This window comes from Rhodnius prolixus, unplaced genomic scaffold, assembly GCF_049639745.1.
Source record: "Rhodnius prolixus isolate KJV_2025 unplaced genomic scaffold, Rpr scaffold_12, whole genome shotgun sequence".
NCBI classification, from domain to species: Eukaryota; Metazoa; Arthropoda; class Insecta; order Hemiptera; family Reduviidae; genus Rhodnius; species Rhodnius prolixus.
This window is the reverse complement of record NW_027411635.1, coordinates 14,911,855-14,939,718: the sequence shown is the minus strand read 5'-3', so window position 1 is coordinate 14,939,718 and position 27,864 is coordinate 14,911,855. Positions and strand designations below refer to the sequence as shown.

Below are 27,864 nucleotides of genomic sequence, written 5' to 3'. Positions count from 1 at the left end.
GAACGAAAAGAGCATATATAAGAGGAAATACGAACTTGGAGATTAGGCAATTAGCGAAGGTCTGTAGACAATATCCGTTATATTTGATTTAAAGTTCACCTAGTCTTAGAAATTTGCTATATTTGTTCGGTTCAGGAGAGTGTAATCATGCTTAGATTAAAAGGCCGAATTTACACCTAAGATAGATACTCCATTTACACTTTCAGATAGAGTAAATCTTGGAAGTCAGTTCTCATAATAAAAATAACGCTTTTATTTGGAAGTTTTCACCGGTTAAGCCTTAGATTAGATTAGATTAAATTAGGGCGGCCTTAAGGCCTACGCCACCGCGACCCCTATGAATCTATTGTGGCTTCCCGACTTTAGAGCTACCCTCCAGACCCGTCCGCTTAATCAGACTCTTAATTCTGGAGAGCGACTCTTGGGTAAAGCTCACAGACCTTGGTTTTTCCTCCCAGAGAAGTAACATCCTTAGCCACACGAGCCCCTCACACTGACACAATACGTGCAGTGCCGTTTCCTCTTCTTCCTGACAGAACCTACAAAGGCTATCATCTGCCAGGCCCATGCGATGCATGTGTTTTCTGAGCCTGTAGCGGTTAAACCTTACAACTGCCGTACTGGACAGTTTTAATCAGGAATTCCCTACCACTAAATCTTTAAAAGATAGCCATTTTGAAAAAGTTCATCTCAGATTAGTAATATATAAAGCATTTATCTTCCTTCACCTCACGCCTCTAAAGATCATCTGCATAAATAATATGGTTAAAATTCTTCGATTTTTCTTTCCAATATCACTCGACGTACATTGACAACAATAAAAGGTCCCAGATCGGATCACCTAAGATACTTCAGTCCCAGTCCTGACCAGGAAGAGAACTTACTATCATCTAAGGACAACTGGCTGGCAGAAAAAACCAAACCCTTTAAATTTTTTGAACAGTAAAACAGCCATCAACAGCCTTACGAACATTTACTAGTACACCTTCGTCAAGGCACGTTTGTGAGCTGAATTCCTCAGCGTTAACCAGATCGAAAAGAATCATGGAAATCAATCCGGGTAAAGTATTAAGTTAATTAAAGAAAAACTAGTCTTTTTTAAAGTTTGAATAGTAAGCACAGAATGGAAATGGCGATCATCTTTAAGTGTAACGGGATGTTTTACCTTAGGTAATGATCTAACGATGGACTTTTTTTCAGAGAGATGGATAGCACGAGGATTGTAGATATCTATTATATAAGGGATAGTAAAAGGTAAGGGATTTTAAAACAATGAAAATTAGTAACTTATCGGTCACTTAGCATCCGATTTCAACAATTAAATAATTGTTAAAAGAATATCTAAAGTAATATGTCTAAAATAGAACCTATCTGAACCATCAAAAGCAGATGGATAGCAAAATGATTATTTAACAAGTCCGAGTCAAAGAAGTTTTTCAGCTAGACTAAGATTACCAAATTGTATCCAAAGAGATTTGATATTCATGCACTTACCAAGTGCATCAGAATTATAATTCCTTTTGAGTGACTTAAAAACACTGATTACTAAGGAACGGATTTTTATGTATTTAAAAATGCCAAATATTTAATTAAAATATGCATTTATTTTCGTCAATTATGTGGAAAATATGTGATTTTCTTAAAATATTTTCTGGAATATTTAAGTAAAATGGACATTTTTTTTATGAAAATGGATTTGGGGGGGGGGGAAGTTATAATTATTTATACAAGAAAAGAACATTTTTACTATTTATAAAAAGATGTGTTAAATTTTCAATTTTGAAAACTTCACTCTTCGAAATTGTTTGCAACCACATGAAATTTCAAATGTTAGAACGTAAAGTGACGACGATCTGGGCGTAAGATGGACTTGTAACGACTAAAATCCTTTGAAATGAGGATTTTTAAGTTTGTGGAAAGGGATATCTGCTCTAACCAAAGCCCGACACAGATCTGTACTCAGTGTAGACTTACTTGATGATGGAGATGTAAGGAAGGCTTGATAGGACGTCCTCTCTTTCTTTCTATTTTTATTCTCTATGTGCGATCCGGTGGCAATATGTTGGGTGACTTGGGAACGTTGAGAGCAAGAAACGCGCTTGTCACAAGCTGTGCAGTACAAAATGTCTCCATCACTTCGAAAAAGTTCTGCTGGAAACTCGCGAAGATATTTAGCAACCAGTTGTTTGTTTGAGGCCGATGTTCGTGGCATTTCACCCAAAAAAAGAATACACTAAGTGACCGAACGAAATGAATTGGACACTTCAACGAACGAGCTGAAAGAACAGACAACGTCAGACAACTTCAAAGAACTAACAAGTGCCCGTCACTGTTTAGCAGCATTCTGTGTAAATTACAATAACCATTGTACCCACTGTGATTCACAGCCCTACAGTCTGTGGTTCACAGTTCCTGTCAACCACCTCCCAATTATGAAAATATGCCCAAAATGAAAAATGTAAAAAAATATGTACATATTTTGATTAAATATGTAGAAATATTTATTTATTTTAATCAAATATGTATAAATATGCGATAACATCCAAATATGTGGAAATATGTGAAATAAAAGTAGACTCAAACGGCTTAAAAAGTGTCAGTATGAATACTTCTAGTTGAAAAACGTCTGTAAATTGCCTAGAAAAAAATATGTAAATACATACGAATCCGTTCCCTACTGATTACACTTGATTCCTAATTTATCTTATACTTCTAAACGGCACTGGAGAAGTGGAAAGCATAGAGGCGTCAATGAAATATGAATACATCCATTTACACTTTTCCGTCTTCAAAAATTCTATCTCAATAAAAAATCTAAAAAAATTATCTAAAATGGACCAGTGATACCTTCTTTTAAACCAAGTTTCAGACACTCATTGCATAATAGAAATTACAATTAAAAACATTAATGTGCCCAACAAAAAAAAAATTAAATCAAAAATAAATACAAGACAAATATTCAAAGAGCCAATTAAGAAGAACGAAATTTAAGCTTACATGAAAATACAATATATAATAACTGAAACAATTCTAAAAACTATCTGTTGAAAAGAGACATATTCACCCACACGTACTTTATAACATCTGTAAAGTCGCATTTTCGGATAACAAATTTTCAACATACTTGAAAGAAAGTGCTGAAAACCGTAATTTGTTCTGACTTTGCACTTTAGAGGGTTGCCAATAGTTGCACTTCCCTTAAACCCCCTACCGCAAAAAAAAAAAAATGGAATTTACCTAAGAAAAAGTCGCAAGATGATAGATAGGCCATTAAGTGTAATTTAGGAATTTAAAATAAAATTTGCTTCAGAAGCCTTTTAAAACACAGAACTCTCAACACTCTAGAGATAATATACTTTGGATCCTACAAATTAAAAAACATCTAAGACTGTTTCTTTGTAAGATTTAAATCCCTTCAACACTCAGCAAGAAAATTTATATTAAATTAATTTTAAAAAGGAATCTACAAAACATATTTACTGAATGAGTCGCTAAATCGTCTTTCAACATATTTTGGAATAATCTTATTCACAATAACTAAAACTTAAAATTATCTCAAAAGTTCCGTAAAATCTCTAACACTAATTTTGGAATCTTTAGTGTAATCGTCAATAGATCATAATAGTACCATATTCATAATTTTTTTCAAAAATGTTCTGAAGATAAGCAGATAATTTTTTAGCTTTGAATGGTTTGCTTAGTTTGATTTCTATATCTTTTATGCAAAGCTAAGACCGTTTCAAAGGAGAAAAAAAAGTGGATTTCCACCTCATCCGCTATATGTCAAAGCTAGACCTACACAAGCTTATTTCCTCCTTAAAAGAAGAATAAAAACTGCTTTTATAACACCAGAACTGATTTCGAGTGAGAAGATTCAGAGAGGAGCTAACCATTTCTCACGAATGTCTTTGTTTTTAGTGTCTTTAATAGAAACAAGACCTTTAAAAAATAATGTTACCAAAATATATCTGGTATAAGAAATATCACTAAAAAAACTAACGAAAACAGTGATCAGAAAGCCTGCCAGCACAAAATAATTTTTCAATAATAATAATAAAAATATTAAAAAACAATAAGAATGCAAAGAATTACTAATAGCACTGCTGAAATCAATTTAAATAATCCTGAAAGTAAATTAACGTTCTTTGCCGGCAAAAGCCGATAACAAGTGATTACCCTAACAATAAGCAATACCCTTAACTAATTCTTTAACTTAACCATTATTCAACATAAATTCCTTCATTTTACACAAAATTTTACACCCTGTCAATGCTTCTAACGTCCAAAAGAGAATTCACCTTAGCGTAACTTCTCGTTACATCACTATAACGATTCAAAAAACCTAATAAAATTAGAATTGTTTTTAAAATAAAATAAAAAATTTACTCACCCTAGCGTAAGTCCTTTGTAGACCGATTGTATCAGGGCCAGACCCTGATTGTGAGAACACCACAAGTGTAGACGGTTGCAGAGCATTTGAAACATATGCAGAGTTTTCCATCTAAAAGAGAAAAATGTACTCTGCACAACATGGTAACAAGTAGAACAGATATTTTAAAAGTACCACTTAAATTCTAACAGAAAAAGCTATTATTTTGTTTGTAAAAATAAAACGAATGAAAACATTACGAGTTAGGAAACCGAGAGTTAAGGTTACAAATGACACTAATTACCTTCCCTTTTGGATAGAACTTCGTTATTATTTACAATGAAAATTTAAAAATATATTAATCATAGAACAATGATAAGATACATAGTCTTTTTTAAGGTATTGTGCATTTGATTATATCCTAAATAGAACTAACGGTAGAGTAAAACTTACCCAGCACCATGTTGACACTTTGAATCTTGGGTAATAAAACGAAAAGCGCCATAAATTCAAAAAACAGAAGGTGTAGCCGCGGCCATCTGTAAAAACTTATCATTAAAGGCATAGATAAAATTCATAAATATTGAATATCCCATTTTCAGAATGACATTGCTAAAAGTGAAAAATTTTTTGAAAAGATCATGCTAATATTTAAAATAGATTGTAACATTTTATAACTTCATCATTTTCCTGTTAAGCTATTCTACATCTAATACTAAAATAGAGCTTGTGGCAACTAAACATTATGCCTATTAGATGTTTTATCGTCTAAAATTCTTAAAATAGTTACTTTACTTTATCTACTTAAAAGGATTTTTCTTAAACATTTTTATCGATTAATAAAATGAATCACTTTTCAAGAATGATTAAAAATGTTCACAAGGAGTAAATTATTAAAAATTTTTGATGTTCTAAGGAGGGCCCGCCTACCTTAAACCTACAAAATCTGCATACTGGGAGGAAAAAAAATGTGTTAGGTCTGCAGTGCTGGAAAGAATCAGCGATCTCAAAATTATTCCAACCAATTTCTAAAACTCGGATTTTATATTTATTTTTATGATCTAATTTTTTCAGGTCAATGAAGAGCCTAAATCTTCAATCTTATACTTCTGCAATTAACGACAGATTGCATCCAAATCTTCCTCTATCTTTCCAAGAATCCTTAGCCTTGGTCTACCTCGAGAACTTCTCTCTCAGGACACCCATATAGTGCTTTCTTTAGGCCACTTAAGTCCTCCGCGCGTTCTATATGTTCCAATTACCGCAGAAAAAAGTCTTGTCTATTTAGTTTTATGGGTATTTGTTTTACCATGTAGATTTTTCAGATTTTTTTTGGTAAGGATTTAAAAAAAAAACTTCTGAACCTAATTTCCTTACAGCTCAAATAAGTACTATTGAAATGAGTATCTTCTACTGTCCGACATACTCTACGAAAGAGGTCGGACATAAATAGAGATGTCCACTTAATGTCCTATGAGGTATATAAGCGGGAACATGTGATAGGTCCGCGAAAGACCCGAGAACATCTCACTATCAGCCTGGAAGGTCCCCAAATTTAGCTTATTATAATACCAACAGCTGAACTAAGTTCAGTTAACTGTAAGGATACACCTGAAAGCTCGTTATAAACGTCTAAAGAATGCCAATGCAGTTTCGGAACCTAAGGAATGTGAAGTGTCTGTATTGGCCAGCCTATCCTCCCAAGAACCTAAAATTCTCATATAACTTGACACGCCACAAATTAGAGTAGATTAGGAGTGGCTATGAATCCAGTTCTTACCAAAAAAATCTATTATTTCTTCCTAAGGTGTCAGTATTTGTAAGCCAAGATTTCTCGTGAAAAGATAGTCCACTTCCCTCAAAGACTCCTTAAACCTCGGCTAGAAATTTGTCTTTTGAATGATTTTTTTACAGCAAATTCAATACAATGACCTTTTTTTAATGTTAATAAGTTTTCTACGTATTTTAGACAGTTTTTTTTTCAAAGAAAATACAAGAAGCTCATTTTACTAATATTTAAGAAGCGCAAAATTATATTCTCGAGCCCCCCCTCCGGTATGTATGTGCAGCATCTTTTATGCGTAGATTCCTCTAATTTTAGCACAATTATTAATCCCTTAAATTAACAATTTGAACCTTCTTTATTAAATTACAATTTAGAGGTTGCAGAGAAATAGGTAGTGTATTTATGTGCTTAATATCGATAAATCTTACACATTGGTTTAAGAAGCCTGCTTTAGCAGTAGCATAAATAAGCAATGATAATTGCCTTGCAAGATCATTAGTGGTAAATTGCGGAAGGTTACCTGCTCTTTTTTTTAAAAAAATATTGGTATTTTAATCATCATGATATGTGAGTGAGGTTGAAGTTAATTTATAGAACACGACAGAGATATACTATATTCCATTCGTCCAGCATGAACTTCATGCAAAAGCCGGAACGAGGTTGGTTACACGAAGATGAAGTTATAAGGACGTCAGGCGTTACTTATATCGTCAGGGTAAATGTTTATTGCAAGTATATGTTTTCTATATGCTTCAGTTGATAATTTGGGCATCTACTTTAGATATGTAAATCATCTAAATCATCATCAACATTTATTATACCTGTCAAAAATTTTGTGTGGAATGTTTGTTTTTTGCAAAAATTATATATGTATATATATATATATATAATAATGATAATAACTTTAGGTTTACTGAGACAATTTTTATATATGCCTGTAATTTCAGGGTGTGGTAAAATTAATTTGAATTTTATGTTACCTTCATAATTTTATTTATTAATGCTGTACTCATTTTAACTTTATCATTTCTGTTTAATTAGTCATGTCATAATTTACTTTATAATAATAACTTCGTTGTTGACTAGGAATGAATGACTCATTCATTGTGCTGAGCAATTAAATAATGGAAGTTTACAGAAAATGTCGAGATTAATTTTTTTGTTTTAATGATTTGTTGTTACGTGATAATGAGCTGGAGTTTTTGAAAGTACACATGCTAAAACTGGACAAATTAACCACCTCCGTTAATCCTGTGACATAGAGACTTAAAGAAGAGTTAAATAATTTTTCTTTAAATATCCCACTTCGAGGGACGGGTACATCGTAGTCCTGATCTAGCCTGTCTTTTTATTTGTTTGAGTTGTTAAATAAATTCACTTTTCATTGCTAGTAATAATTCGTTTGATGAAATAAAGATCACTCGTGTTTTGAAGCACGGATTTACAGGCATCAAGGAACGAAAGTTCTCGTGGAATGCTTCAAGATTCTCGGAAAAATGCCGCTATTGGCGGTTTGTAGTCAATGGGTACTTGTCTAATTCACCTGAGAGTATTTTTGGTGCTGTTTGAAGAATCAACTTTCGCTGCTACCTTCTAATGATAGAAGGCACTCTGGACGAAGCTTTCATACCAAACTGATATCATCCCTTCTAAATAGTTTTAACAAGACTTGAGCAGCCCCAGCCCTCCCTTTCGCTATTATATGTATAAATGTAAACGTCGGAATCGGCGTTTATGGCGTTATACATTTTGAAAATTAGTTACGCAAAGACGCCCAAATTTCTTTATTCAACTCTAGAAAAGAGTTAATACCGGTACTGTAGTAAATAAAATATCTTATTCTTTTTTAGTATATTGGATGCCTGGAAATACTTGCTTCGATGAAAATGTTGGACTATGATACCAGATTTCAAGTTGCCAAGTAAGTCAACAATTCTATTCGTTATAAATAAGAAATACAGATAAGTATTGAATTTGAATATTTCTTAATCTTTTACTATAATTTTGATCATCTCCTTTGTTTAATTTTATGTAAATTAAGCATATAATAGATTTCATGCTGCTTAATGTTGCCATTAAATATTTGTAGACTTCCTGCCTCTGAAACCTAAGTTTCCCTTATCTTAAGCACATTACTCTTGGTGGTTTCTTTGCCTGAATTATTTTATTGTAGATTTCACAAATTCAGAATATCAAATCATCTAAACTTTTACGTAAATGGACATTTCTCTGAATTAGCCAAGCTGTCATCAACGATAGCTTGTTTTTTTAGAGCTGAATAACTCTGAAGCTACATAGAGTACACTTCAAATTGTTTTCATTTAAATGTATTTACACCGTTACCAGCACTATAGTTCCAACTTATAATTGTAGCAAGAAAAGTCTTGTTTCCAACCATTTTTTAAAAATTATTTAACTAAAATAACTTTTCCAGAGAATGCATCTATAAAGTATGTGAAGTAGCTGGATTAAGAACAGTTGATAGACGGAGAAGGGTTAGTAGTTTTAAATTTCAATTTATTTTTTTCCGTTCTTTCTAAGTTGAGAAAATACTTGACCTTATATTACTTTTTAAATTTTACAGATAGAAAAACAGGTAGCTCATGCACTTGGCACGAATTTGAAATCGGATCACACTGGTTTCAATGTTACGTTAAACATATCTGCAAATTCGATTTCCTTGAAAACAGTGGAAGGAAATCACCTAATAGCTATGCATGATATGCCGAAGATTTCATTTGCTTCGGGTGGAGATTCAGTGAGTATTTTATTACTAGAATTATTTATTATTTTAATTTTATTTATTAAATTAAAGTGCGTAAACACCTGGAGTCATTGACATCCGGAACCTCCTCTAAAATATTGCAAACTCCTCAGCGGACAGTGTATCTAATTATGTTAAAAGTTCATTGGAGTTTGAATTTTATTATTAATATTTTTAAATGCTTTGTTGTATTTCAGGAGACACTTGATTTTGTCGCGTACGTTGCCAAAGATGAAAATGAGTTTCGGGCTTGCTATGTTCTTGAATGCGGCCGAGGAATGGCCCAAGAAGTAATTACTTCTATTGGTCAGGCTTTTAATTTGAGATTTAAAGATTATCTCAATAGCTCAGAAATAATGTGGTACGTTTTATATAGATGTATATATATCTTCTCACTGTCTTTATTAAAAGTATGACTCATAATTTTATTATTATCTTAATTGCCATGAACTATCGGATTATTTCAAGGTTTTGAAGTAAACTCTTCGAAATTCTTGAAAATACGTTATCGCTTGTTCTAAATATCTGAGGAAAATTTTCCATCGAGCCTGTGGGTAACGAGCCACTTATCGAAATTGCGAAATTGTTGATCTCGTCTGATTAAATAGGTGGACCCCGGAAAAAAACTTTTCAGCTTAAAGAGCTAAAGATTCTTCAGCAATCAGTTGCTTAAGTTTAAATCAACGAGTTACAAGCCAACTTACAAAACGATGCCATCCTTTAACTCTACGAATTACTACTAAACTTGAACTGTTAAATGTTTACTTTAACGTAACCATTTTGGGCCAGTTAAAATAATTTTATGAAAAGGCGATGTATGCAATGCTTCAGTAGAACTTCAGAACTGTCCTGATCATATGGTCTTTAGAGGTAGTATTTAACCTGCGATTCTCCATTTGGCAGCCATCCAAATGTCGCTTTTCTTAGTCTCGTCCCAGACCTTTCTGAGGTATCCATCTCGGCAGACATGATCCTCTGTTTGTTAAGAGAGTTTTTTTCTGATCTTGGCCCTCACAGATTTATTGGCATTTTCTTGAGAACTATTCGAGGATACTTGGTGAATGTACGAGTATATATCGTTGTACTGTTAATGATAAGTACAAACTTAGTACAACCTCTAAGTGTTCAAAAAAAATCTGAGAGGCTGATTGTTGTAACTTGTGCATCAGTACCGCTTTCTTGTTGTTACTAAAGTTTAAAACCAACTGTAAATTTCATACTGATTAAAATGCTAAATCTGTTAGTGAATAGCATTTATATTGTGCGTTAGCAACCTGGGTTCTCGTGCCGGAGGAGGCCCGTGCATTGACGCAGACAGGGAATATTACAACGATTTACCTGGCAAAGTGCCCCCGGATGTTGGACCGCCTCCAGTCCCGCCACTTCCAAAAAATACAACAGCTTCTTCACACAGGCCCATCACTACATCCACAACAACAACTACGCATACCAGTACTAGAGGTATGCACATTTCACCATTCATAATAATGTATTGAAATATTTGCATAAACTGAATTCATTTGCAATGAAAATGATAATATTTATTAAATAGTTATAAATGTTGTTATTAAATAGTTCTCTTTGAATTACAAATTATCCTCATTTGATATAAATTATTATTGATGTACAAGGCTCTAAGATCAGTACGTTTGTTTGTTTGTTGTTTTTTAAATATTAACTGTGATTAACGAAAGTTATTTGACGCCGCTTTTACTTTCAGTTCGGCTATTGTAAGTATGTAAAAAAAAACCTAAGCGATTAAAAAGTAACTGAGTCGAATGTAAAAATCCCGTACGTTTTTGATTTCTTAAGGCTATAAAAGTGGTACAAAGCCGCTTCCAAAATTAATGAAATAGGAAAATAAGATTCTTTAATGGACAAGTAGTACTTTTAACTTTGATTTTCATTAATGTTCACAGAAAGACTGCCGTCAACGAATCTTATTGATCTGAACAGTGATTTGCCGCCTACAGCCTCCCATAATTATGTTAATGACATAGTTTTCAATCCTCGACCCGCTCCAAGGGATGTATTTGACATGCGTAAGTATGCAATATTTCTTGCGGGGAAATATTTTTACAGAACTTTCGCTTCCTGTAATTTCTAAGTCAGTTTTACTAAGCCAGTTGGCAGTTTTCTTTTTACACTTAAATTTACTGAATATTTAGTTACTCTGTATTAGTTTAAGATTCATGTTAAACTGCAACGGAAGAGATTAACTCACTGGCTCAGAATGCGAAAGTTAAAAGTTTCCAGTATGAAGGTTAAGTGTGAAATGATCTGTTTTTACACCAGATAATAGCTATCATTATTTTGTTAAATGTTCTTTTTTGTTGCATACAGAACCATTTGAAAGTAGTTTGAATTCTCATACAGTGCAGTTACATAACGAAGAATGGTTTCATGGCGTCATCGATAGGGCTCGAGCTGAAGCATTGCTTAAACAGGTAATTTAAATATTGCTAATTGATTTTGTTTTTTATTTTTCTTAATTAAAAAAATTTGAAAATAGAAAAATTTAAAAGAAATTTTTTTTTCCTGTTTAAAAAAATCGAGGATAAATTTTTGCGTTGTTAAGTCTGACGTTTTCATGTATAAGCTTATATATTCAATCATCTTCAAATATGCCTAATCATTATGTGTTACGATATAAAAAAAAGTGGTCGTCAAAAAATTTTTACTTTAAAAAGAGGACGTGGCCGCAAAATGTATAAGCAGCACTGTTCTAGATTTTGTCGCCATCGTGGTCAGGATCTTTTTGAAAAGAAAGCTTGATTTTATTGCAGATTGCTTAGAAATTAAGATCTTATTTAGTTGCAATGTAATAATTTAAACAGGATGGAGATTTCCTTGTGCGAGAGTCAAGTACAACTACTGGCCAGTACATCCTGACCGGCCTCCAAGGTTACACGAAGAAACATTTGCTTCTCATTGACCCTGAAGGAATGGTGAGACTAAATTGCAACCTTTTTTACAACATTTATTCTTTATTTATTAAGTTAAAAAAAGTAGATAGTAAAATAAGCCACTAAAATTAAAAGATTATTATTGAATCATCTCTCACAATTAGCGACAAAGTGTAGGATATGCGAAAGAGAAATAGTGCAGGTATTGAAAAGGATTCGTAAATGATTTTTTTTAGTTAATTAAATTACTCCTTATTTGTTAATTAAAGTGCTGTCCTAAAGAATACGGTTCCAACTGAAATTCTTTCCTTATTTAAACTTAGTTTCATCCAATTACTTAGCTTGTTTGGAATCATTTTAAGATCCTATGTAATCGTTTAAATAAGTTAGGTAGTTGCCACTTGTTGAAAGAATGAAAGAACCCGGTCTTGAGATATTTCCCACAAATTAAGGGAGTGGCTAAAAGCTACTGTAAAAGTTAATCCTGAGTTTAATTAATTTACCTTTATTCAACTACCCTAGCAAATTTTAAACTTTTTTTTTTTGAGAAAATTAGTGACTTTTGTTGGTCTGTATTGCAGGTCCGCACCAAAGATCGAATGTTTGAAAATGTTAGTGACCTCATCAACTATCACTGTAATAATCAGTTACCTATAATATCGGCAGAAAGCGCTTTGGTCCTCAGAAATCCAATCAGAAAGCCAAATCTCTGATTATTGTATTGTTTTTTGTGTATATAATAAAATCCTGTAATAAATTATTGTACAATAAGCATATTTATATATCTAATGTATGAATTTTTATTTTTTTATCATTTTAAATTTTGGTATAATGTATTTTGTAGATGATCTGTTCTCTTCTGGCTCTTTATTATTTAAATAAGTATTACCGAAAGAGATTAGCACTGTATTTAGGAGAGAGAAAAAAATCATTTTATAAATATAATTTATGCTTTTATCTGGCTTATATTATTTAAATAAATATAAACCTTATGCAAACCTAGTTTATATATATTTTTTTTATTTTTTTGATAAATGTAGTAATAAAAATGATAGTAGTTTACGAAATTTGATCTGTTCTATAGTATTTTAATTATCTAATTACATTCTTCAAGAAGATTTAATGGAGTGATATATGTATTCAAATTATTGATATCAGAAACAGGAAATCCATTTTTAATCATGATCTGTTTTGTAATCAAGGAGCGAATAGGTAAGGTTTATAAAATAAATTTCGCCTCTTTCTTCTTGATGCGCGGCCTGACCGCACGGTCACTTTAGTTTCTCAACCACAAACAAAGCTGAGAGAACTGAATAAAGAGCAGATTTCGCGATCAGTTTTAATAATAAAAGGTTTATTTCCGAAAAAAAAATACAGACATTATTCATTAGCAAGGAGTCTGCCTTTCATTTGAACAAAATTAAAATTAAAACCACCACATCCTGGAAAGACAAAAAAATATAAAGTTATATACATATGAGTTAAACTGTTAATAATTAGTCTCAAAAAACAAAAGAAACTACTTGGCCGCACATCTGTGAATAACTTCAATGTTATTAAGTTGACCATCAATTTACTAAAACCTAAAACCAATGAAATCGGAGGAAAAGACTACATTTAAATTATAAGTTACACAAAAATATACAAACAGCGGACTTTAAGCTTCCTGCGGTAGAAAGAGTTGCCAGAATAGTAAAAAGAAAATATCAACTGTATCTTCTAGATCTACTCATGGGTCAGAAGTAAAGTATATGCATGACAACTATCAAGAAAAAGGTGCAATTGGGGAGGCAGTACAGATAAAAATGTTCAATATTATAACCTGCTAATTGACAAATCTTGCCTAGATAAAACTTAAACTTTTCATCATTTATAAGTTACAAATTTCTAGGAATCTGCACAATCACCAGTACCGTGTACTTTTTGTCGTTTAATTAATTCATACACTAAACTATAAAACAGTTAAGTTCTTGTAAACTTCTTAATACCTTTTGAAATGGAAATCATTCGCTTTTGGTAAGTCTAGGCCAAGATCCGACTTGTTCTACAGTTTTTTAACATTTACTGTGGAATAACGACGACCCAGTCGGTATAATCCAGCATAGTTCTAGTAAAATTACTCTCAACTAGTCCTTCTAGGTCAAAATTCCAACATTTCCAGTGTTATTTAAACATACATCGTGAAACAAGGACGACTGAGTGTGTAACATCGACCATTGATCTAGTAAATGGTTATCAGAGATTAAAATTACTCTTATCCAGTCAATCTTGGTTGGAATTCTACCTTCTTCCCGTGTTATTTAAGCATTCATTGTGAAACAAGGACGACCCAGTGTGTATCATCGAGCATTGATCTAGTAAATGGTTATCAGAGATTAAAATTACTCTTTTCCACTCAATCTTGGTTGGAATTCCGCCTTTTTCCCGTGTTATTTAAGCATTCATTGTGAAACAAGGATGACCCAGTGTGTAACATCGAGCACTGGTCTAGTAAATGGTTATCAGAGATTAAAATGACTCTTTTCCAGTCAATCTTGGTTGGAATTCCACCTTTTTCCCGTGTTATTTAAGCATTCATTGTGAAACAAGGATGACCCAGTGTGTAACATCGTGCACTGGTCTAGTAAATGGTTATCTGAGATTAAAATTACTCTTTTCCACTCAATCTTGGTTGGAATTCCGCCTTTTTCCCGTGTTTTTTGAGCTTACATTGTGAAACAAGGACGGCCCAGTGTGTAACATCGAGCACTGGTCTAGTAAATGGTTGTCTGAGATTAAAATTACTCTTTTCCAGTCAATCTTGGTTGGAATTCTACCTTTTTCCTGTCTTTTTTAAGCATACATTGTGAAACAAGGAGACCCACTGTGTAACATCGAGCATTGATCCAGTAAATGGTTATCAGAGATTAAAATTACTCTTTTCCAGTCAATCTTGGTTGGATTCTACCTTTTTCCTGTCTTTTTTAAGCATACATTGTGAAACAAGGACGACCTAGTGTGTAACATCGAGAATTGATCTAGTAAATGGTTGTCTGAGATTAAAATTATTCTTTTCTGGTAAATCTAGTACGGGATTCCACCTTTTTCCCGTGTTTTTTAAGCATACATTGTGAAACAAGTATGATCCAGTGTGTAACATAGAGCACTGTTCTTGTAAATGATTATTCAATTTTGAAATCACCCTTTTTTTGGTCAACTAAGACACATTGAAAGGATACGGCGGATATTTCTACCAATCTATCGACAGAAGACGTCGTAGCCAACGTAGTTGTAGTTTTTTTCGAGCTCTACATGCGCTATTGGTTAATGCTGAAACAAGGCAACACAAATAACTAAATACTTATAAATAATACACAAATAAATCCCCACCGCTGGACATATCTATTGCATTCAATAGTGTGGTTAGATAAGAGATCATTACTAGACGAATATTTTTTTTTTTTTAGTAACATTACTGCATTCCTTGTTGTCAGCGAAAAGTGCTAAAAATGGCTCCAAACACGCTGAGTAACGATACATCTCAAAACGAAAGTTTACAATCACAAACGAAGGTAATATATAGTAATTAGATGTAGCAATTTTCCGTTGTTCTTCTAAGCTTTATTAATCACAGTTTAAAAATCTTTTGACTTCCCTCACGACTCCCTCATGTAGCAATTTCCAAGCTTCTAACATGAAAATTACTTTTAAATTAGACTTTTTATTTAAGTTAGTTAGTCAACTTTAAGAGTGTATATCCAAGTTCACTACTATGGTACTATATTTTTGAGAGAAGTGTGACGTCCTTCCACACCGGAAACTATCTAAAATGTACATTCTCTGAAAAAAGTTACAAACCAAAGTGATAAGCCAATACTTGAGTAGTATGTTAAAGTTTAAATGAACTTATTTTCACGGCCTCAAATTCTTAAAAAGTTTTTATAATTGGTAGAATTTACACATTAATCCTGGTTTAAACGGAAGTCTAAACCTTCATCAGAACACAATTAAATGAAAATGTTTCACATGTCTAAACGAAAGAATATTCGGTAAATTTACGATTATAATCAAACTCGGAAGTATTTAAATAAATTTGACTTTTTATTTAATATCATACAAGTGTTGGTTAAGTACTGCATTCGAAATTAAACTTTAGTATATGGTATGTCTTAACCCTATCTCTAGGTTCGCTTAAATATTAATATACCATAAAAAATGGTCAACCTACTTGAATGTAGTGCTTAACGTGTAATCATTAGTATAAAAACATTTGAATAAACTTGGTACATATTTACAGAAAGACTGATTTTGTATAAACCCAATTTTTCTTTCTCAGGATGTATTTTCTGTCAAAATTCAAAGTCAACAATCTGCAATATTATCACACACTTTCTCCAAAGAGAAATAACAGACAGTATAGAAAAATATTAGCGTAAATATTGAATTTGAAGTAAAATCATTTATTCTGAAATTTGGCTTTCCATACGAGCGTTTATCAAAATGCGAGGAAAGAGACTGGAAACGCTTAATAATTGTCATAGAGTTTTAAGAAAATTCTTCAACCAAAAATACCTCTTTACTCAATGGATGGATCATTATAATCAGTTATTAGAGCACTAAGTATCCAAAATGACCCGTTAATTACTCTTTGCGTTTGACCAGGTGTTGGTATGGTTTTCCTAGACATTTTTTACGTTGCCAGTTTCTTTAATTGACTCTATTTATTATTTTTTACCAAAGTCATAGTGTATGCATGAATTATTTTGTATTTAGTAGGTGACGATAAATCGCTTAACTTTCAACGTAATCAAATAGGTAATAGGACCACAAGTGGATTAATTAATTGTTTATAAAAAGAGAAAGAGAAAAAAAAAGTAGGTTAAAAATGAAGGCTGTCTATAGTGATAGGTCAATAACTGAGAGCTAGCGAAGGCGCCGAGTTGCCTTATCTTTTTAAACATTTTAGATTAGAGACGAGTCAAAGTCTAGAGGCATGGAATTGCAGATGAAAATCGATTGAATCGTGAAAAAGAAGATAAATAGAAAGAAGTAAACCTAAAAATTAAAAAAAAATGGTGCAAGTTCATAAGTTTAGGATGACTTAAAATAAAAAATAACAAAATAATAAAATTGAGGGTGGAAGATTTTTAAATTTAGAATTAATGTTATCTAAATGGAATTATGGGTTATCTGAGAGAAATTAAAAATCGTATCGCTGTCTGTTAGTATTTTTAATTCCAGAGATAATATTTTATTTATGTTTACATCAGACAGTAAACAGGGTCACTCGAAAGTATTTAACTATTCAACCAAATTCTGGAATAGAACAACTTACAAAGCTGCTATTAGATAATTTCAATTGCGAAATTTTGAATAATCTATTTTCTTTTAATCATTATATTTATACAGATTTTAAAATTTGAATTTTACAATAAAAACTAGTTTTTTAGGTCTGTGGATTACGAAAAAGTGATTTAAAATATTGGGGTATGTGAGAACTAAAAATGGGAACTTTTTTAAAGTTCATTTTAGAGGGTTTTAGCCTACTAGAACCCCTAGGTGGAGTTAATATTAGGCTCCACTTTAAAGTTGATTAATTTTAGTAGTCTTAACCCATTTTGCATTTCTAATGTATATCGTTGCTATAAAACATTATTTGCTTCTCTTTATGGCTCCAGTTTATAATTGGACCTAAGCCTTCTGCTTAACTTTTTGCGTTCCACACGAGTCTTTGAGTCTTGAGGCCGTTTTCCAATTTCCAAATTTAGTCCTCACTTGCTTGTACCTCCCAGTATGCCTGTACAGCATTTTCTAGGGCTGCCTTTTAGCCGGCGTTCGCTGTACGGGTGACGTTGTCAAATCATCCTTATCCATCTTTATATTTTTGAAACCAACTGACCTTTAATAAAATTTTGAAGAAAAGATTTTTAAATTAGAGCCTTGAAAATCACAATGAAAGAAATTTTGTTTTAGTTTCTTGACGGATTATCTATTTTTTTAATGCGTAAAGTTTTCAATTTATGTATTTCTTAATGTTGAAGTTAGAAGAAGCTGAAAACGAAAATGATGTAGACCCACTATGTGTTCCTGGCAAGCCGACAAAGATCACATTCGCTGACATCACTTCAGCCGCTTTCAAAGTGAAGCTTGGTATAACATGCACACCTTGCATTGTAAGTACTTTTCTTACACCATTGGATATGGCAGGAAGTTAATAGGCAGTAGCCCTTATCCGGAAGTTAGATTTGACTGTATAGATTGTACAGTTTTTGTAGATATTTTTTTTTTATTTTGTATACAAATTACTTGCCCTTAAAACTCTTATTAGATTTTTTATAATTAATGTTAGCTGTTTCTGGTAAAGGATGAAGTTCACTCTAAGATATGTGCAGTAACTACATCAATCAATCACCTGTATAATTCATTGGAATCTAAAAGAAACAACTTACTTATTTTCAATCGATTATTAAACCCTATTTGAAATAGATTATATGTATAAAAATAGAGAAATGAATACCTAAACGCCTTTACTTCAATTATATCCTAAAAATAACACGCAATTATTTGACGAAGTAATTCAACTTACTAAAAAGTGCTGATTCCCAAATACATAAATGCCTTGACAAAAACTACATTTACACATATTCCTAAATTAATTTTGTTTTGAGCATTAGTAATAATCAATTTATTGCCAAAATTCGGTGATATGCTAATCACAAGACACTTCCCTAAATCAAAATTACGATTTATTGCATTTGACTCTTATATTATCGAAAATAAATAAGACTTTTAAAAAATTGCAAGCGAGCATGTTAAAAAAAGAATAAAACATCTTGAGAATTGTAGTTTTAATTATTCTAAGATTCGTTATCCCTGTTTTAATATTTTTTTTGTTTTATTTCAATGCAGAAATCACATCTGTCGAACCTTACAGGAATGGAGATTTATTTAAAGAAAGATTTTCTTCAATTTACTGGCAGGTAAGACATGTGTTTCTTTTCAGACATTTCTATTGATTACAAATAATATTAAATTAAAATGAAAATTTATAATCGTTCGTGATTCTACAAAGATAATGTTTTGACCCTTCATTGAATTAATGAACCGTTTTAATTTAACTACAGTTTTTGAACATGCACCAATTAACTGAGTGCATAAGCAAATGCACATTAAAGATTGGCCTATTATTAGTAACTGATAATATAGTCTCTTTTCTATTATTTCAACGATTTTTTAACACAATTTCTATCAAATATGTCAAAAGATAATCATTCAAAATTATGATGCTTCTTCTTTTGTGATAGTTTCAAAGAAAGAGGTGCTTGCTACGCTCTTCTTATGCTGACCGAAGCACAGAAGAAGAATGGAGTAATTTCAGCATCTTTGGGAAATCACGCTTTAGCACTGAGCTATCATGGCAAGAGCCTGGGAATACCAGTCACCGTAGTCATGCCGGTTGTTGCCCCAATAATGAAGGTAAATTTAAGCTTTAGAAGTTTTTTCTTACCACAAGACTAAATAATCTGTATTCAACCAATCAGCCTGCTATAATTAAGGAATTATTTAATAACAGCAAGAATTTTCTGTTTAGTTTAGGTTTTTTTAGTATAAGGAATGGTGCAGATGTTTTTTAATGTTATGAATATTATGCCTAACATAAGTTTTTCACAGCAATCTATTCATTTTAATAATACAATCAGTATTATTACAATATTAACAGTATTTTTACTTTCGCGTACTTAATTTAAGATTTGGAATCCTAAGTGTTAGACAAGTTCTTTACTCGAACAAGATGAACTAAAAACTCTGAAGATTTATGAAATTTCAAGCAGAATAAATAATAGGTCGATAAATGAACTATTTTCTGAGATAAATGGAGAAAACTTTCATGAAGTTCCTCCACTGTGAGTTATTTCCCAACAGTATTTTAGACCATGATATAGATAAGTTCTATATTCTGAGATGTTCGTTGGGACAAGTTCGAATAATATAAAAATTAAAGATTCAGCACGGCTATAGCGTTCCCAGTTAATAAGATGCTATTGCATGTTTCAGGTGCAATCGTGCATGCAACACGGGGCCAATGTGATCGTCATAGGCAACGACATGAAAGAGGCTAAACATTTTGCTATGAAACTTGCTAAAGAAAAAGATTTCACCTACATAAATGGGTTAGTGCATTAGCTGTGCTCTTAAACTGTAAGTATACGGACGAAGCTTCAGGTTCTGCAACCCATACTTTTGAAAGCTACTGTCCTGCATATAGACCTCAACTACTTAGACGTAAAGACCCAATCGAATTAGGACACAAACTAAGTTTCTTACAAAAAAAAAAAAACGCGCATATTTAGTAGTGGTGCTTTCTTTCCACCACTAGACTACTCCTCCACATCCGTAAGAAGATCCGCTCCAAACCGGTTTTGATGGAGCAACTGCCATTGATTTATCTTTTTATAGTACGCTTGTTCTGTTGCAGTTACGATCATCCGCATATAATCGCAGGGCAGGGCACTCTGGGACTGGAAATCGTAGAACAAGTGCAGAATATCGACGCCATAATAGTGCCAGTAGGCGGTGGAGGCCTAATCGCAGGAGTCGCACTCGCAGTCAAGACTCTGTACCCGCACATCACTATCATAGTAATCACTTTTATTCAATTACTTACTCTCACTAAATGGATCTTTTTCAGAACTTCTAGATTTTCTTTAAAACTCTGTACATAAGTACATTCGTAAAAGCCTATCACTTTTATTTGAAACATTTTACATGAAAAACTGATTTTTTGTGATACAGCTGAAATATCAACTGATTCTTCTAACTTTGTATTTAGTTATTTATATATTTTAAAGATTTTTAGGTTTATTGTCATCTCATGTTTCATTTTACCCAGAACTTAATCTTAATTTCAGCTAAACATCTTTTTTTTACGAAATAGGGAATCACATGCCCTTAGTTTCAACACATATCGAATCATTTTCTAAATGAAGTATTACCAGAAGATGCATCATTTGCTTATGGTATTTCTTAAACAATCTTAAAGCTACAAAAATATTACTTCTGCCTGAAGGTCACAATTAAAATACGTTGCTACGCTTGGTTCTTACCTTCAGCTCATTTAGGAATTTAATTTAAGAAATTTGATCAATTTTTCTCCATTTTTCAATGTGTTTTATCTTAATCAGATGTAAGTTTAATTTCTCACCTTTTTTTTATATTTTATACACCATTTCCTGTGTTACATCCGATTTCCTGTTTTGATTGTCTACACATCGACTTCCGGCTAACGGAAATTAATCCAAGATATAAAGTACTTGATTATGTTTCCATATAATACTATTTGAAGCATAAAGAACAATTATCACCATATATCGAAGTACACAGAGCATTGATATAATGCCTAATTGGTATATGTATAAAGGATTATACGGAAGTACGATGTACTCGTAAAAGAATAGATTCTGAGATTGTCATTTCTATTTTTTTTTTTCCAGAATTGTTTCAATCTTTCCTCTAAATTTTATTAAGTTGTAACGCAAAAATCTAACCTTATACTTTTTCATTAGTTACATATTTTTGGAAAAGTAATTTTTTAGGAGTTCTAAAAAATTTTGGAATTCAATTTAAGATTGATTTACTCACAGATTCAATAATAAGACAGACCGAGCTTTAACAGTTTTAAATCTTACAACTTTGTAACCACAATTTCCATTAACTGTATTCATCTGGAGTTGTTAATCTTAATTTCAATTTAATAATTGTCTTAAAATTAAGCAACTTAACTTAAGTTTTTGGCACGCATCTTTCGTAACTCTGTTATAAAGTGATTGGGCGCGTAAAGCAGACCACTATTCGAGCAGAAGAAGGCACATATCCTGAGCTTAAATGTTTGGCAATTAAATTAAGACTTTGAGCCTTATTACCAACAAAAACAAACAAACCATTTTGCAGGGCGTTGAATCTGAAAGATGTTCCAGTTTCTCAGAGGCATTAAATGCAGGGAAACCGGTGGAAGTACCAATTAAGTCTACACTTGCTGACGGCCTGGCCGTACCAACAGTTGGAATTAACGCTTTTGCTACGGCTGCACCACTCATAGATAAAATGGTAAATAATATACGTATCATTTATGTACAGAATTATCCATTCTAGTTTAAAACACAGAATTCAAAATGCTATATTTAAGAATAATGGTCAATTAAAATTATCTAATCTAAAATCGCTACTTATAATCGCTAATTATAAGAAACGTTTTAAGGCTCTCGGTTAAGCATATTAATAGGAAATTTAATGCTCTTTCGTTTAGAATAAGCAGATTTGTTGTAGGATAAAGGATAGAAGAGTTACGGCCGTTTTTATGGTGGAAAACGCGTATATCGACGGAAAAGTTAAAAATGCAAATATCATGGACACTATTGAGAATCGGGCCAAAGTGAATAGAATATTTTTTGTTGCATTTGAGCTGCTGAATCACCTCCAGAAGTTCCGACCTCTCCTCCGTGTACCCTGTATGTGGATATTTAGCTAATGATATGGAACTTCTGCTGAGTATGTGTACAGGTGGTGGTAAAGGAAGAATGGATCGCAATTGCCATCCTCAGACTGGTGGAACTCGAGAAATGCGTTGTGGAGGGTGCCGGCGCTTCAGGACTGGCTGCCATACTTGCAGGACAGCTTCCCGAGTTAAAAGGAAAAAAGTTAGCCATTTTATAAATACTAACTCAATACTCGTAATGAAACTTCTTCTTGGCGAATAATCGATCAAATTATGCAGAATTCCTAGAGAAACATTGTGATCTGGCTGTACTAAACACTCTGACAACACTAATAAACTGGACGTAATCAGTTTTAGCAATTATAGGGAAGCCTTGAACCTTGGTAAAACAAGTAATCAAACTGAACTTTTTGGCCACAGCAATGCACTTGGTATGTCCTGTTTAATATCTAAATAATTTTACCCTTTCTAACAGATCTTTCCCAGTATTAAGAGTTGCACTGAATAAATGCTCTCATAAATTGATAATTCTCTTGATTAATTGCGAGCTTCAGTCTTATAGTGAAGACACTTTCGATAATTTGTTACAACAGACTATAATTTTGAAGTATCATAACCATATCGTTGTACGAACACTTACGATGTTGTTAGACCAAGATACCCGCACGGATTCCAAGACCTCTGAAGAAGTGACTTGTCCATTTTTTCCCTACGAGAATTTTCAGTTAATAAACACAATTTTTTTGATTATTATCTATTAAATCTAAGAAATTACAATAAAATTATTTTTGTAAACGTGGTTACGCCCTATATTTTAAAGAAAATTTGAGAATTTTATCCTTTACAGGAAAAGAGGAATAAATTATCAAAGTTGGGTTTATTTATTATACAATATTTAAATATATGAAGTATACACTATTATAATATATGAAGGTGAAGGAAGTTTCAGTTGTACTTCTTACATGTTCTAGGGTAGTGGTTCCTCTTTGTGGAGGTAATATAGACACAACAATACTCGGACGGTGTCTGGAGAGAGGTTTGGCAGTTGATGGACGATTGCTGAAGTTCTGTGTCACTGTTAGTGACCGACCAGGTGGTATAACAGATCTTTGTAAAATTGTTTCCAAGACTGGGGTCTCAATTAAAGATATTATTCACGAACGAGCGTGGATAACTTCCGATGTTTTCAGTGTGCAGGTAATATATTCACGAGAAACCTTACTTACTTACTCGCTTCCTCATCTATCGTCAGGGGTTGAGGCTGCGAGAAACCTGAATTTTTCAAATCATTTCATCCATTCTTCTCCCTAATATAATCCCTTATATCCTGAGGTTTGTTTCACCACATCCACTTGTCGCATCCACAGTCTTCTTCCTTTCCTTACTATGCCATTTTTATCAACTACCATACCAACAGATCCACTCACAATCGATCACTGGTCTAGTAAATGCTTATCAGAGATTCAAATTACTCTTTTCTAGTCAATCTAGGTTGGGATTCCACCTTTTTCCTGTGTTTTTTGAGCATAAATTGTAAAACAAGGACGACCCAGTGTGTAACATCGAGCACTGGTCTTGTAAATGGTTGTCTGAGATTAAAATTGCTCTTTTCCAGTCAATCTAGGTCGGTATTCCAACTTTATCCTGTGTTTTTAAGCATACATTATGAAATAAGGACGACCTAGTGTGTAACATCTAGCACTGGTCTAGTAAATGGTTATCTGAGACTAAAATTACTCTTTTCTAGTCAATTTAGGTCAGGATTCCGCTTTTTTCCAGTGTTTTTTAAGCATACATTGTGAAACAAGAACGACCCAGTGTGTAACATCGAGCATTGATCTAGTAAATGGTTGTCTGAGACTAAAATTACAATTTTCTAGTCAATTCAGGTCGGGATTCCTACTTTTTCCAGTGTTTTTTATGCATACATTGTGAAACAAGGACGGCCCAGTGTGTAACAACATACACTGGTCTAGTAAATGGTTGTCTGAGACTAAAATTACACTTTTCCAATCAATCTAGGTCTATATTCCGCCTTTATCCAGTGTTTCTTAAGCATACATTGTGAAACAAGGACGACCCAGTGTGTAACATCGAGCACTGATCTAGTAAATGGTTATCTGAGACTAAAATTACTCTTTTCTAGTCAATTTAGGTCGAGATTCCTACTTTTTCCAGTGTTTTTTAAGCATACATTGTGGAACAAGGACGACCTAGTGTGTAACATCAAGCACTGGTCTAGTAAATGGTTGTCTGAGATTAAAATTACTCTTTTCCAGTCAATTCAGGTCGGGATTCCTACTTTTTCCAGTGTTTTTTATGCATACATTGTGAAACAAGGACGGCCCAGTGTGTAACAACATACACTGGTCTAGTAAATGGTTGTCTGAGACTAAAATTACACTTTTCCAATCAATCTAGGTCTATATTCCGCCTTTATCCAGTGTTTCTTAAGCATACATTGTGAAACAAGGACGACCCAGTGTGTAACATCGAGCACTGATCTAGTAAATGGTTATCTGAGACTAAAATTACTCTTTTCTAGTCAATTTAGGTCGAGATTCCTACTTTTTCCAGTGTTTTTTAAGCATACATTGTGGAACAAGGACGACCTAGTGTGTAACATCAAGCACTGGTCTAGTAAATGGTTGTCTGAGATTAAAATTACTCTTTTCCAGTCAATTCAGGTCGGGATTCCTACTTTTTCCAGTGTTTTTTATGCATACATTGTGAAACAAGGACGGCCCAGTGTGTAACAACATACACTGGTCTAGTAAATGGTTGTCTGAGACTAAAATTACTCTTTTCCAATCAATCTAGGTCTATATTCCGCCTTTATCCAGTGTTTTTTAAGCATACATTGTGAAACAAGGACGACCCAGTGTGTAACATCGAGCACTGATCTAGTAAATGGTTATCTGAGACTAAAATTACCCTTTTCTAGTCAATTTAGGTCGAGATTCCTACTTTTTTCAGTGTTTTTTAAGCATACATTGTGAAACAAGGACGACCTAGTGTTTATCATCAAGCACTGGTCTAGTAAATGGTTGTCTGAGATTAAAATTACTCTTTTCCAGTTAATCTAAGTCAGGATTCCAACTTTTTCCAGTGTTTTTTATGCATACATTGTGAAACAAGGACGGCCCAGTGTGTAACATCAAGCACTGGTCTAGTAAATGGTTATCTGAGACTAGAATTACTCTTTTCCAATCAATCTAGGTCTATATTCCGCCTTTATCCAGTGTTTTTTAAGCATACATTGTGAAACAAGGACGACCCAGTGTGTAACAACAAGCACTGGTCTAGTAAATGTTTATCTGAGACTAAAATTACTCTTTTCCAATCAATCTAGGTCCGTATTCCGCCTTTTTTTAATTTTAATTTCAGTAATTTTAGTCTCAGATAACCATTTACTAGACCAGTGCTTGATGTTCCCCCCTGGGTCGTCCTCGTTTCAATTTGTATGCTTAAAAAACACTGGAAAAATTTGGAATCCAGACATAGATTGATTAGAAAAGAGTAATTATAATCGCGGATATCCATTTACTAGACCAGTGCTCGATGTTACACACTGGGTCGTCCTTCTTTCACAATGTATGATGAGTTTTCCAAATTTTTGCTGTTTTTTTAAGCATATAATTGATTCAGTGTATAACATTTTGTATTCTATAACATTTAGCATTACTTCGTTATTTGATTTCAATGTTTAAAATTGCTCTGCAATTTTGATTTTCGGCCACCAGAAGTATGGCTGGCCAGTTAGAAGTAAAATTTCAGAAAACTAACTACTGGTGGCCTAGAAATTGAATGTAGAATAGAGAAAACTCACTATTTCTGGTCTTGGAAATTTCCTATGCTTACGCGTAGACTAGAACACGCCAATCAAGAGTTCTGTAGGATCCACACTTGTGCTCCCATTAATTGAATTGTTTTTTTTTTTAACTTCTTGTATGCCATAGAACTGTAGGTACATACATTGTCAGCCAGCAATCTTCTTTTCATACTTTCAGTGAAGTATCGTAGTTTTTTTTATTCTTAGTTGAAATAAATTAGTTTATAAAATAAAATTAAAAAAATCGTTGCTGACAAGGGAGCTCAGGTATTTTACGAAGTCGATGACCTTCTTAAATGTATAATATCCTACTTGGATTGCTTCTTTCATTGTCGACTGTAGAAGTTTTAGGTTTTTATTTGACAATCAGCAGGTCCTGTCTTTGGATTTATATAATCAGGATATTAACTATATAAAATTTAAATAATTATAACTAAACATTGACAAATTTTATTTTCAGGTCACTGTGGTGTGTGAAACGATGAACATGGATCATACAAACCAGCTGAAGAAAGTGCTGAATGAAAATTACAATTCAGTCGTTTTTGGAGAACTGATGAACTCTTGGACCAACCTAAATATTGAATAGGTCATGTTTTAATCGGCGAGGAGAGTAAGATGGTACTTACCTGGTTTAGACGTTACAATTTTTTAAGATTTTCCTTATTGGCTAATGTATATCAATTAGTTAAACTAATTTTCCATGTATTGGCATTCCCAAATCGTCATTTTTCCCCTTAAAGTGTGTGTTGGGGGGGTTCTTAATATGTTATTCGTTGTGTTAGGCTAGGATAAGGCCAGGAACGCCAAGCTCTCTAATGAAGCTGCTAGTCCATTTTCCCTTATGGTGATTGAGAGTTTCGACTAGTGATAAAGTACAATTGGATTTGCTAAGGAAGCTTCAGAACATCTACGTCATAAGAGAGAGTACGATCTGCTGAAATTAAAAAGAAGCTTGCAAATTGTTTTTGAGATATTTAATCAATCTTTTCCTTTTATTTGTCTCAGATGATCATATCACGAGGTATGTTCGAAGTGCTTTCCATTCTTGGCATCTCTCGCATTAGGGCCAGATTTTCTTCCATACTTTTTGTGCAAATACGCACCACAAGCAACGTGATAGGGCTTTGCTTATTGATATTAGCAACATAAATTTTGAAATTCTGAGATTGTTTCCTATATGACAAAATGCATGACAACATAAAATATCGATTGTGTCTACATAGAATATGTTTGTAATCATAGAATGTAGTCGTCTGTTAAGTTTACAAAATGTTTGTGTTGGTATGCTGAAGGTTTTCAATCTTATCTTGGCCCTGTTATTGTGAGAACTGTTGGAGCTGACAGTATTAACTACTGTTGTTATCATTCTGGGCGTCCCCCAAGAACTGAAGAAACGACTAATCCACTCCCCAAACGGGTTAATGTAGAGCTAGAAAGTAAAAAGTAGAGATATAAAAATATAAAGAAAACATTAAACGTAAAAATACGAAAAAATAATTTTTGTATAGATTTCATTTAAATAAATATAGTTTGTACTAATGCGTTATTTAAGATGTGCAGTAACCTTGAATGCCTCTTGCTGATCAGTGGGTGGTACGAATAAAAATGGAATAAGTACTTAATCATCAACTACTTCATTAGATTGTTTGAAAAATACAACTGCGAAACAATTAGGTTCTAACTTGAAAATTTTCTCAAAACTTTGAATTTTTAATTGAATTCTTCTGTGACTT

General features: G+C 32.9%; 3 protein-coding genes across 4 annotated transcripts in view; 2 read left to right on the top strand and 1 right to left on the bottom strand.

Annotated features, from left to right (window-relative positions):
* Positions 1 to 4,874, bottom strand: part of LOC141461880 (uncharacterized) — a 93,387-nt gene extending 88,513 nt beyond the window's left edge. The window contains exons 1-2 of the mRNA XM_074143307.1: positions 4,823 to 4,874; positions 4,391 to 4,501 (exon numbers count right to left, since the gene is read on the bottom strand). Coding sequence (XP_073999408.1) covers positions 4,391 to 4,501 — 111 coding nt within the window. The 5' untranslated portion in view covers positions 4,823 to 4,874. The remainder of the gene's footprint in view (positions 1 to 4,390; positions 4,502 to 4,822) is intronic.
* Positions 4,875 to 6,607: 1,733 nt separating this feature from the next.
* On the top strand, positions 6,608 to 12,782 carry Shc (SHC-adaptor protein). Of its 2 annotated transcripts, none has more exons than XM_074143588.1 (10): positions 6,608 to 6,883; positions 8,006 to 8,076; positions 8,590 to 8,650; positions 8,740 to 8,913; positions 9,117 to 9,280; positions 10,190 to 10,380; positions 10,839 to 10,961; positions 11,263 to 11,366; positions 11,757 to 11,867; positions 12,407 to 12,782. In XM_074143588.1, exons 1-10 carry the CDS (start codon positions 6,875 to 6,877, stop codon positions 12,536 to 12,538), a joined length of 1,140 nt encoding a protein of 379 aa, XP_073999689.1. In that variant the 5' UTR covers positions 6,608 to 6,874; the 3' UTR covers positions 12,539 to 12,782. The 2 variants fall into 2 exon arrangements, with proteins under 2 accessions (XP_073999689.1, XP_073999688.1); XM_074143587.1 differs by having other exon boundaries at positions 6,609 to 6,870.
* A 2,436-nt stretch (positions 12,783 to 15,218) lies between these two features.
* Srr (Serine racemase) lies at positions 15,219 to 27,666 on the top strand. The gene is made up of 10 exons (XM_074143586.1): positions 15,219 to 15,376; positions 17,846 to 17,977; positions 18,714 to 18,784; positions 19,109 to 19,280; positions 19,860 to 19,975; positions 20,281 to 20,443; positions 21,753 to 21,908; positions 22,362 to 22,498; positions 23,268 to 23,493; positions 26,589 to 27,666. Exons 1-10 carry the CDS (start codon positions 15,314 to 15,316, stop codon positions 26,715 to 26,717), a joined length of 1,365 nt encoding a protein of 454 aa, XP_073999687.1. The 5' UTR covers positions 15,219 to 15,313; the 3' UTR covers positions 26,718 to 27,666.
* Positions 27,667 to 27,864: the final 198 nt, after the last annotated feature.

Excerpts from the sequence above, each read along its gene's own strand:
- Srr (XM_074143586.1), top strand. The coding sequence starts at position 15,314 with ATGGCTCCAAACACGCTGAGTAACGATACATCTCAAAACGAAAGTTTA. Across the intron at positions 15,377-17,845 it reads GTTTACAATCACAAACGAAG|TTAGAAGAAGCTGAAAACGA; the intron begins GTAATATATAGT and ends TTAATGTTGAAG. Across the intron at positions 18,785-19,108 it reads TTTCTTCAATTTACTGGCAG|TTTCAAAGAAAGAGGTGCTT; the intron begins GTAAGACATGTG and ends CTTTTGTGATAG.
- Shc (XM_074143587.1), top strand. The coding sequence starts at position 6,787 with ATGAACTTCATGCAAAAGCCGGAACGAGGTTGGTTACACGAAGATGAA. Across the intron at positions 8,651-8,739 it reads CAGTTGATAGACGGAGAAGG|ATAGAAAAACAGGTAGCTCA; the intron begins GTTAGTAGTTTT and ends TAAATTTTACAG. Across the intron at positions 11,868-12,406 it reads TCATTGACCCTGAAGGAATG|GTCCGCACCAAAGATCGAAT; the intron begins GTGAGACTAAAT and ends TCTGTATTGCAG.